We start from the raw sequence: 10,534 nt of genomic DNA on the forward strand, positions 1-10,534 counted from the left end.
AGGAAGTCTGTCCATAGAAAGAACCACAATAATAAAACAAAGTCTTTCGGTTATCTCTATAGCCTCAAAATCCATCACTATTAAATAAAGGGGGAAATCCTTCAGTAAACTAAGAACAGAAGGAAACATTTTTAGCCCTAATGAAGGTTATCTATTAGGCCCCAAAGGCAAGAGTTTTGTTACATGACTCCTGAGAACAGTTCCCACAGGGAGAAAAATGAGGGTGCCACCCAACATTATACTGAAGACCTTGGCTTCCATGATCCCTAAAAAGAAACAAGGATAAAGGCTAAAACTACCACCAGTAGGACAGGATTGGATGGCCCAGAAAGCCAAGAGAATCAACTGAAAAACTATGAGCACAAAAGAATTCCATTAGAGGGCGCCTGGTGGCTCAGTCTGTTGAGTGTCTGCCTTCGGCTCACTCAGGCCATGATCCCAAGATCCTGGGATCAGCATACGGAGATATGCATCCGGCTCCCTGCTCAGCAGTCGGTCTGCTTCTCCCTCTTCCTCTGACCCAACCCCCGCTTTGTGCTCTCTTGCTCTGTCAAATAAATGATAAAACATTTTATAAATTTTTGATTAGATTGGGGCGCCTGGGTGGCTCAGTGGGTTAAAGCCTCTGCCTTCGGCTCAGGTCATGACCTCAGGGTCCTGGGATAGAGCCCCACATCAGGCTCTCTGCTCAGCAGGGAGCCTGCTTCCCTTCCTCTCTCTCTGCCTGCCTCTCTGCCTACTTGTGATCTCTAATAAATAAAATCTAAAAAAGAAAAAAAATATTTATTAGATTAACTTGGGTGAAAAAAGACAGCTTTCCTAAATGCCAGTAACAGTCAGAAATGTAATTTCAAAAGATCCCATTCATAACAACAAATAACTCTAAAAACTCCTAGTACTAAATTGAACCAGAAAGAACCATATGAAAATAGCCTTACAAAAGCACATACACACTCCGTTTCCGGATACGAAAATTCAAAACTGTTAAGATAGCATTTTTCTCCACATCAAGCTCTGAGATTTAAAACCCTGCCAATGAAAATCTTAACAGGCTTTTAAAATGGAAATGGACAAGGTCCTTCTGGACTTCTGTGTAAGGAAAAATACAAAATTTCCAAGTAACGGTGGGGCAGGGTGAAAGAGCTCTGAGATCACGAGTCCTGCCATAAAACATGGTACGTGCACTTACACCAACAGAACAGATGAGAAACTCCAGAGAGAGTTTGCAGGAATTTAGTTTATTTTAAAAAGGTGTTTTAGATCCGTAAAGACTCATTCAATAGATGGTATAAAGATAAGTGACTACCCCTTTAGAAAAAAAAAATTTTGCCTCCCATAAAATATAAATTTCAGACAAGTTAGATACATGTACACATTCTTAACTCATCTGAAGTTTTCTGTATATATACACATACACACAAATATATAGACATGTATACGTTTAAAGCTATACTAAGCTAATAGGAGGGAAAGTGACCAAGAAGCAGATAACATGAAGCCGTAGCTGGAAAGGATATGCGACCAGTGACAAGTCCTTCAGATTGTGTTTTAGATGGGAGAGTCCACAGCACCTCTGATGCTAAAAGATTCAGTAGAGAGGAAGGGAAAAAACAAAACGTGCATGAACTCCTTAAGCAAGAAGACAGACATGGTCCAAAGCACAAGAGGAAAGGTTTAAGTCCCACTGGGTTACACAGGGAAGTTGAAGACAAGACAACCCAGAAGCACATCTGTAGGCTTGGTAATGAGCAGGTGAGAGTTCCCTCCAATGGCTACAATTTCTTAACAAAGTGTGTGGTCAATACCTTACAGGGGAAGGCAGAATTGGTAGACAACATACAAGCTGTGAAATAGGACATCCCAGAGATCTATAGGCAGCGCTCAGTGTCCACCTGAGGTTTAGAATTATGAATTTAGGTTAGCTGTTTTCTCTAGCAGTTACTTGAGCACAGCCCCAGACGTGGACAGCTGTGTTGGCCAGGGTTAGTCTTACTGGATAAGTACAGGGGAGGGAAATGAGGAAGTGGAGGGTGTGGATGGAATCCCTGTTGCACAAGGAGGGAAGTGAAGATAGGACAGTAATGGGAAGAATGTGTATGGTGGGTGGCAGGGGTGGGGGGGGGGGTACAGCAGATGAAGATACAGAGGAGGTAGTCACAGAGGAGGTAGTGGAGCAAGTAAGCCAGAAAGCCAGGAGGCGGTGACTGCACATACTTGAATTCAAAAGGGGCCGCAATTCCTATCAATGGCGGGAGGGCAGGGAGTGACTAATGAGGTAGGCAGCAGCCTGGAGAGGAAGACAAGGAACTAGGGGGCCATGGCGTTGAGCGGGCCCATCCATGGGAGGGAGAAAATGCCAGCAGAAGCAGGGCTGGAAGACTCGAAGCCAGGAGATAAACTGTTCAGGGTGTGAACAGTGATTAGAAGATCAATGCCAACAACGGAGAGTGTATATAACCAGGGGTGAAAGCTTCAAGGAAGTGGGATGAGGTGGCTTGCAGGAAAGCTGCGGAGTTAACAGTCAGAGCAGCCTCAAAGAGGCCACCGAGCAGAGTGATGTACGCAGCAGCATGCAGGCGGTGCACCTGCAGACAGTGAGCCGAAAGCCAGGAAAAGCAGCTTACCAGGTGCTATGAAATTTGTCCTGAGTGTCTCTTAGAGGTAGGGCACTAGGTCCTAGAGCTGTGTTCCTGAATGCCTGAGTCAGTATTAATTACCAGCAAATAATACAGATGGATTGTTCCGAGTTTCTATTAAATACATCCAAGAAGGCACAGCACAGGGCCTGGTGCTCACTGATGGCCCAATGAGAGAGAGAATCTAGGAAAAGTTCCAGCCATTCCCATTTCCTACTCGTTTAGGACCTGCACCTGAGGGACCCACCAAGGAGCAGTTTTTCACTTCACCACGGGTCCCTCCTCCCTCTAGAGAGCCACTCAGACACCGGCACAAGTCATCACCCACCGGGGGTTTAATTCTCCTTGAGCAAAAGGTAGTTCAGAGAGGGGTCCTGCCTTGTCCCCCATCCCGGGGGGAAGATCTGCAGAGCACCCTGAGAATGTCCAAGCTCAGAGGAGCCAAGAACTAGTCTCTGAGCAAGAGAAGTGGATCCAGGGACTCAGGCCGCCTCCTCCTCTTCGCTCTCCTCCTCGCTCTCATGATACTGTCTGCGGTTGGTGTTAACGAAGAGGTCGGAATCGTCTTCAGAGCTGGACTCTTCTCCGGAGGACTGTGGCTCTGCTGGGAGTTCTGGCTGGGTCTGTCTGCACGGGGGAAAAGGGACAGGGTTAACCCAATGCCTTCTAGAAAAACTAGATCTGCAATCAAGGAGCCCCTCAAAAAGGAAGACCACATGGTCAAGAAAGACTGACTAAAGACCACTTTCCACCTCACCTCCGAAGTCTGCGAAAACCACTGGCTTTAATAATAAGGATTCTACAACCACGAGCTAACGCTCAGGGCACTCATACCACATACCAAGTATTATACTAAGCAATTTTACAAGCATTAACTCCTTTAATCCTCACAAAGCTCCCACTTTATAGACGAGGAAATCCAGGCTTAAGAGATCAAGTGACCTACTTAAAATCATTCATTTACAAGAGGCAACACCATGACCTCAACCCAGGACATGGGACTTCCAAGCCGTATACTTAGGAGCATCTACCAGGGCCTCTACATAGGAAGAATGTTTCTACTTCCTCCTCAAGGCGCCAAGGCCTGAACCCCCATTTTTTTGCCCTAAGCCTTCTCACCTGTTCCTGTTGTTGTGTTTCTCAGCCACTTCTGAGAAGGCCTCAGGCCTGCACCAAGAGAAGAGCCGGGGTCAGAAAGGAGAAAAAACTCGACCAGCACAAAACCCGTTTCGAGCTGTCCCTGCCTAGGATGCCATGACCTTCCCTCCTCCAATTTCACAGCTAGGAAATCAGTCTCCCCAGAAATGAGACAGCCAATGACCAAAGTAACTACCCTACCAGAGCCCTTCCTTCTGCAGAGAGCGCACGTGGTCTTTGCAGAGCACAAAGGAGATCTCAGCCTTCACTTTTTCTCCCTCTTCAATAGGGTCAACAATGAGGAAGTCCCCTGCAGGTAAGAAAGAAGAAAAAACACAGCAGATCCCACTTGCAGTGGGGAAGGCCAAGCCGACAGGAAGCAGCTGTCTCCTACGGGCTGCCTCTCTCACCTCTCTTGATCCAGATGTTCTTCCGGTATTTGGAGGGCATGCTCACCAGGAAGCGCTGCCCCTGGGCCGTCTCCACCTCATGCAGATTGTTCCCAGGCGTCCTGAGCACCTGCTCCAAGAGAGACCCAGAACTAATGAGCCTCATCGCTTAGCTCAAATATCCAGTGAGCTGTGCTGCACCCTACCCCCGTCCTAGGGGCCCAAGGGGACTAGAAGGAGGGGGAGGCAGGGCAGCTTTTGCCCCATGCCACTCACCCTCACGATCTGCTGCTGGTCAGAGGGCACCATGTGCTCCCCCAGCACCTCTTTCACCACATGCTTCCTCTTGGTGGCCTGAGACATGCTGGGTCCTGTTGCAGGGGTTGAGGGATGCAGAGACTGTCAGCTCCTCCTCCTGAGTTTTGTGGATGGCAAGTTCAAACCCAGGACTGTTCTGAAGATGGGAGAGACCTTTTACTGAGAAGTGACTGTGTCCTGGTTAAGAATGTGAGCTCGAAAACCCAATTACTAGGATTCAATACCTTGGCTATTTCCTAGTTGTTCAACTTCTCTAGCTTCAGAGAAAAAGAACAGCTAACTCCCATCACTGTTAACAGAATAAAATAACGCAAACTAAGCACTTAATACAGCAAATGGCACATAAAAACAACTCCCGTGAGGGGCGCCTGGGTGGCTCAGCTGGTTAAACCTGTGCATTCCGCTCAGGTCATAATTCCAGGGTCCTGGGATGGAGCCCCCCATCAGCCTCCCTGCTCAATGGAGAGTCTGCTTCTCCTCTCTCCGCCCCTCCCCCTGCTTGTGCTCTCGCTCTCAAATAAATAAGTAAAATCTTAAAAAAAAAAACAAAAACCCTCCTGTTGTAAGTATTGACATAATCACAGCAACTAAATACATGTTCTACAGAAGTCATTCTGGCTACCGCTGGGGAAGGAATGTGCGATCAACAGTGTCTTCCTCACACGTTTGTACATCGCACGTGTCTCACAGCCACACAGCACAGATGCTGTTGTTTTGTTTTGTTTTGTTTAAAACACTACAGCCAGAAGCCACTTAGGAGACTCAGAGCGATGGTCCCTGCCAAGAACGAGTTAAAACGGGTTAACAAAAGGTCTGGTAAGCCCGCTTGGTCTGCGGCGCCGGCCAGATTTCTGACGCGGGTACTGAGGAGACAAGGACTGGTACCACCCAGGCAGAGAGCTTCCCAGAGCAAACTCCTCAGCGTCAGCTCTAGCTGCCGTCCCCTGCCCTCGTCCCTATGCTGGAGGAGAGACGCTCAGAGAGAGACCCACGGGGGCGCCTGGGTGGCTCAGTCGTTAGGCGGCTGCCTTCCGCTCAAGTCATGATTCCAGGGTCCTGGCATCGAGCCCAGCGCCGGGCCCCCTGCTCAGCGGGCAGCCTGCTTCTCCCTCTCCCCTAGCTTGTGTTCCCGTTCTCACTGTGTCTCTGTCAAACAAGTAATGAAAGAGAGAGAGAGACCCACACTTACTCTCTCGCCCTCGTCGCCCACGGGCACTGCCCGAACGACCGCGTTCTCCAGGCTGGACACGGAGGGAAGCTCGCCCACGACTCACTTCGCAGCTGAGTCAACGAGGGCACAGAAAAGGGCCGGCGGTCACCACACCGGCGTGGACGTAGACTTAAGCCCCCCGCGCCTCCGACTCCTTCCTGACTCCTCCAAGCCCGGTGACGAGGAGGACGACAGGAGCCCTCCTGAGTCGGACCCTTCCGAGCACCGTACTTCCGATACTATACCGGAAGCCTATCGGCCACCCTCCCCTGCCTTGTCCGTCCCTCAAACGCTTCCCCCCGCCCGGTCGGCCAAGGCTAAGTTCTTCAGTTCCCGATGCCGCCCAGCGGGCAATGGAGTTTTCTCGAAGGCTTCAGCTCCTTGAGACCGGATATGCTGCCCGAGAAGCGAGACCATAGAAGGCAGCCGGGCTTCCCGCAAGACGACCCGAAAGCGGTGCTCACTGAGGGCGCCGTTGAGGTCGGGGACGCCTCATCTCTATGGCTCTGTGCGGCTAGAAGTGCCCGACTCGGAATTTTTTTTAAAGGCAGCTCGTGAGGCGACCCGGAAGCGGAAGTGGAAGAAAGTTCTAGTGTGTTGAGGTATCGCTGGGAGCAGCCGGGTGGCGGGAGGAGCCGTTACAGAAGCCGGAGCTGCTGGTGAGCGCTCCCCGCGGAGCAGGCCCCGAGCTGGAGGCGGGAGGGGCCGCGGGGAGGGGGGGAGGTGAGGGACCTCGGCGCCGTAGCGGGCCAGAAGATGCGCCTTCGGAGAGGGCCCGGGCCGCCGTGCGGGGAGAGGGCGGGGCGCGGCGGCGCGTGGAGAGGGCGGGGCCGTGGGCGGGGCCGGCGGGCGGGGCTGGGCGGGAGCCTGAGCGATGACCCCGAGGGGCTGAAGGGGCAGGTTTACGCTCTCCGCGGCCCGCGCTTTCTGAGTGGTGCGTGCGGGCGAGCGGGGCCGAGAGACCCATCGTTTGCTTTTCAGGCCGGGGAGCCGCTCTAGGAGGGCTCAGTGCCGCCTTAGCCAGCCAAGGTCACAGAGAGAGTGACAGTTTCAGGGAGGACTCAGAACCATTCTTTTGCGTAGCGGGGCGGGGGGGGGGGCTCTTCTTGGACTTCAGTTCTCACATCCGTGACCTGATGAGAATTGAGTTAGCAGCCATAATGGCTGGTTCCGCTTTCTCATAACAAAACATTGCCCTGGTCTCTTGGGAGTTCCCGGTTTTCAGCCCTAACTCCCTTTTCTTGGGATTCCCAGATTCAGCTGATCAAGATGACAACCTCCCAAAAGCACCGAGACTTCGTGGCAGAGCCCATGGGGGAAAAGCCAGTGGGGAGCCTGGCCGGGATTGGTGAAGTCTTGGGCAAGAAGCTGGAGGAAAGGGGCTTTGACAAGGTGTGGGCAGGCTGCATGCACCTGGGAAGGGCTGGGGGTGGTGGACTACAGTATTTTCTGGTGCTTTGGGGGTGAGGAAAGCGAGAGTAGCTGTTGGGGGTGGCTGTTGATGTGTGATGTGAAGAGGCAGCCACCGCCTCCCCTACTTCTAGGCTCATGTGCTTTGAATGCCACAGAGTGGCCTTCTCATTCTTTCTTAGTCCCGCAGAGCACTCAGCAGCATGCCCTTTACTTTGCCTGTTTTGCAGGCCTATGTGGTCCTTGGCCAGTTTCTGGTGCTAAAGAAAGATGAAGATCTCTTCCGGGAATGGCTGAAGGACACATGTGGTGCCAATGCCAAGCAGTCCCGGGACTGCTTTGGGTGCCTTCGAGAGTGGTGCGACGCCTTTTTGTGAGGCTCACTTGGGGAGCCCCCAGCCCCTAGCCCCAGCATCGAGTCTCCAGAGTTTGCAGCTGCGTGGGGACTCCTCCCCTGTCCTCTACAAAGGAAGAGATTGCTGTTGTCGTACTCACTTTTGATGTACTTCAAGGTCTTTGGGGAGTTCTCTCCCCCACCATTTCAACTTTTTTGCATGCATCTCCCTTCTCCTTCCCCTGCTAGTTTCATGTCAACAATTATCGGCTTTTCCGAGTGGATTCCTGGCCCTTCCCTCACCCCCACCCCCACTGGTCTGTTTTACGCTATTTGGCTCCTTTTTTGGCGGAATAGTCACTGTCCTTGTAAAGTTTTTTAAATCAATAAAGTCAGTGGCCTTCATGACTGGGCTTTAGGTGTTGAAAAGCAGGTGGGCTGGGACTTGCCCCAGGACTGACCAGGTCTGCCACACACCTTATCAGCACAGATCGAAACTGGCAGCTTCCTTCCTGCTCTGGAGGGCAGCCACCCTAGCCACGTGGGCCTCAGGCAGGTGCCTTGGAGTATCCCTTAGTGATCTGGCAGAGAGTGTGGGTTGTCCCCTTCTGGGATCTGGGTGGGCTGTGATGTTCCAGATGTCAGCTGAGTCAACAGCTGGGCTAGGCAGCACCTGGTGGAAAAGTCAGTGGGAGTCGGATTCCAGGAAGAGGGTGGATCAAATGTGGGTTAGAGTTCACCTGACAATCATCATGGGCTCTCCTGGCCTTTGGGAGGAATGGGCAGGGCTCTGGTCATCTCCTTGGCTCTCTTAAGAAGGCAGAAAGAACATGGACATCACAGCTGTGAATGAGTTACATGTTGGGTACATTTTTGTCCTGGTCTTTGTTGAACACTCAATATGAACCAGGCCCATGGCTGAGATCTTTGCAAACATTTCTTTCTCCCACAATAATAATTGTTTTCTCTTTTATAGGTGAGGAATTCAGAGGCTCAGAAAGACTGAGTAATTTGTGGATTTACTGCTAGGAAGGAGCCAGTTTGGTTCTCAAAGTGTAGCTCTAAAACCCATATACCCGAGGGCCCTTTGTTCCCTGGTCATGTCACTTGGCCTCTCCGAGCCTCTGTTTCCCCACTTGGAAAATGAGGTTGTAAGGATCAGCTGAAATGCTGCTTGTGTACAACCAGCCCTGCCTGGAGTTCCTTCCTTCTGCGGAGCATCGTCAAGGAACTGCTGGCCTCCAGAATTCTCAGGGGGCTCGCAGTCTGGTGAGGAGAGAACGACAGATACTAAATGCAAAACTTGGGACACCTCGAGAAGGTTCTCGTGCTCAGGGTATGGAAAAATTAAGGAAAAGTTGATAAATTCAACTCCGTTAATAGAGCTTTTATTTGTCTGAAGATAACCACAAAGAGGGTGGCGGTGCTGGCCCTGGGGTGGGAGAGGGATTTGCAGTAAACCCAAGCAACACGGGACCGCATCCAAGGAAGGTGACTGTGATGAAGACAAGGCAGACAACACAATAGAAAAAAGAGTAAAACACCTGAAAGGCAGCCACGAAAGAACACCTAGATGCGGGCATGAGCTCGGGAAAAGGTGGTCAGTCACAGCAATAATCGGGAACAAGTGAGATGCCATCATCACTGGCAGAAACGCTCACGTCAAACAGTCCTGAGTGCTGATGAGGGAACGGAGCAGCCGTGTCCGACGCCCAGCTAGTAGGAGTGTAGATTGGCCTGAAGCCTCGGGAAAACAGTCGGGCGTTTTCCAGTGAAGCTGAAGATAAGACCTGTCCTGTGACCCAGCAATTCCACTCCTGGGACTGTTTCCAGGGACACCCGCAGACCTGCCCCTCGATGCATGTTCACAGTGGCTTTGTTCAGAACAACCCTCAATGGCTGTCCATACCATCGGAAATTAACCAGTGGCAGGTGAATTTCAATGCCAAGCAAACAAAATGTTCAATAGTGTGAGTCCATTCATGTGAAGTTAACAAGTAGATCCTTAGTCATCTCTGTCGTCGGTAAAGCTAGAAAAAGCAAGGAAATGCTTATTGCAAAAATCAGGAGTAGAAAAGTGTGGTGACCTTTGTGGGAAGGAGGCAGGTGTGAGGCATGGGGCAGCTTGGGCGTGGGGGTGGCTGCTTCCAAGCCTTAACCTGTGTGGTGGTAACAAAACAGATTCTGTGTGCTTTTCTGAATATTAGCTACATCTCCGGTTAGTAGAAGGATAAAAAGGAAACCAAAAGTGAAGCCCCAGGAAGAGAACAATTATGTGAGTAGTTGGAGATCCTGATGGTTATGGTAGGAATGAGGGTTCAGTGCAGGGCTGGGTCTGAACAAGTACCAGGTGGCCCAAGCAGGGCCCAGTTGTGTTACCACTTCCTGGGAGGGCCCCCACTTCCTGAGAGAGTGCCGGCCTGACTCCCAGACTGGGCTGGTAATTGAGACTCTCCCTAGAGTTCCAGCCTGTGTTTCTGATGCTCTCCTGGATGGGACCAGGGTCGCCTCAGAGTCTGCTCACCCTTTGTGTTGTGACGCTGTCGCATGGGCCTGGTGTACTCCGGCAGCAGCTTGGCAGGGCCATGGCCTTCCCCTTCCTCAGTGCTGATACTGCCGGATTGTCGCTGATGCTCAGGGTGGGGTGGGGGGGAAGCAGACTCCCCCCTCCTCCGCAGCAGCCTGCCTGTGGCTCCTGCCCGTGCTCATTGTCAGGTTTTACCTCTTGTGGTTCTGGCACTGGGATCCACCCAGCCGAAGCCTGTGGGCTGTGCTGCCTCTGCTTCTTCCCGAGAGCTCTTCCCTGCCTCGCCCACAGGCTTTATCTCTGAGGGGGCTGGGGCCTGCTTTCTCACCTCGTTTGGGGCTCAGGCTGTTTGTGTAACACTTTGGTAGATTGAAACCCTTTATCTGGACCCTTGAGTGCATCCCACACAAGTTCCTGGTTCAGTCCTAGAGCAGCAGGAGACAAAGGGCTTCTAGAATGTACCATAGGACAGCGTGGCTTCAGAGATCCAGCCCCAACTAACTTAGCCTGCAGGACAGAGGGACCAAGGCCCAGAGTGTTGGAGAAAGCAGACCCGTGTGGCGACTGGTAGGA

At 51.7% G+C, this 10,534-nt stretch overlaps 2 protein-coding genes and 1 long non-coding RNA gene across 6 annotated transcripts; 1 reads left to right on the forward strand and 2 right to left on the reverse strand.

Annotated features, from left to right (window-relative positions):
- Positions 1 to 1,222: 1,222 nt before the first annotated feature.
- Positions 1,223 to 6,184, reverse strand: EIF1AD (eukaryotic translation initiation factor 1A domain containing). Of its 3 annotated transcripts, XM_082748577.1 has the most exons (7): positions 5,670 to 6,184; positions 4,705 to 4,769; positions 4,439 to 4,616; positions 4,184 to 4,292; positions 3,975 to 4,083; positions 3,756 to 3,803; positions 1,223 to 3,263 (listed from the first exon to the last, which is right to left on the reverse strand). In XM_082748577.1, the coding sequence occupies exons 3-7, from the start codon at positions 4,523 to 4,525 to the stop codon at positions 3,119 to 3,121; spliced, it is 498 nt and encodes a 165-aa protein (XP_082604703.1). In that variant the 5' UTR covers positions 4,526 to 4,616; positions 4,705 to 4,769; positions 5,670 to 6,184; the 3' UTR covers positions 1,223 to 3,118. The 3 variants fall into 3 exon arrangements, with proteins under 3 accessions (XP_082604703.1, XP_082604704.1, XP_082604702.1); XM_082748578.1 differs by lacking the exon at positions 4,705 to 4,769 and having other exon boundaries at positions 4,439 to 4,533; positions 5,670 to 5,917; XM_082748576.1 differs by lacking the exon at positions 4,705 to 4,769 and having other exon boundaries at positions 5,670 to 5,843.
- On the forward strand, positions 6,019 to 7,839 carry BANF1 (barrier to autointegration nuclear assembly factor 1). Of its 2 annotated transcripts, none has more exons than XM_082748582.1 (3): positions 6,019 to 6,349; positions 6,945 to 7,082; positions 7,331 to 7,839. In XM_082748582.1, the coding sequence occupies exons 2-3, from the start codon at positions 6,960 to 6,962 to the stop codon at positions 7,475 to 7,477; spliced, it is 270 nt and encodes an 89-aa protein (XP_082604708.1). In that variant the 5' UTR covers positions 6,019 to 6,349; positions 6,945 to 6,959; the 3' UTR covers positions 7,478 to 7,839. The 2 variants fall into 2 exon arrangements, with proteins under 2 accessions (XP_082604708.1, XP_082604709.1); XM_082748583.1 differs by lacking the exon at positions 6,019 to 6,349 and adding an exon at positions 6,534 to 6,624.
- On the reverse strand, positions 7,463 to 10,534 carry LOC309873292. Its single transcript, XR_014316269.1, has 2 exons — positions 9,959 to 10,534; positions 7,463 to 9,464 (listed from the first exon to the last, which is right to left on the reverse strand). It is a non-coding gene; the product is annotated as an uncharacterized lncRNA (long non-coding RNA).

Source organism: Mustela nivalis (genome assembly GCF_964662115.1).
Source record: "Mustela nivalis genome assembly, chromosome: 9".
Taxonomy (NCBI): Eukaryota; Metazoa; Chordata; class Mammalia; order Carnivora; family Mustelidae; genus Mustela; species Mustela nivalis.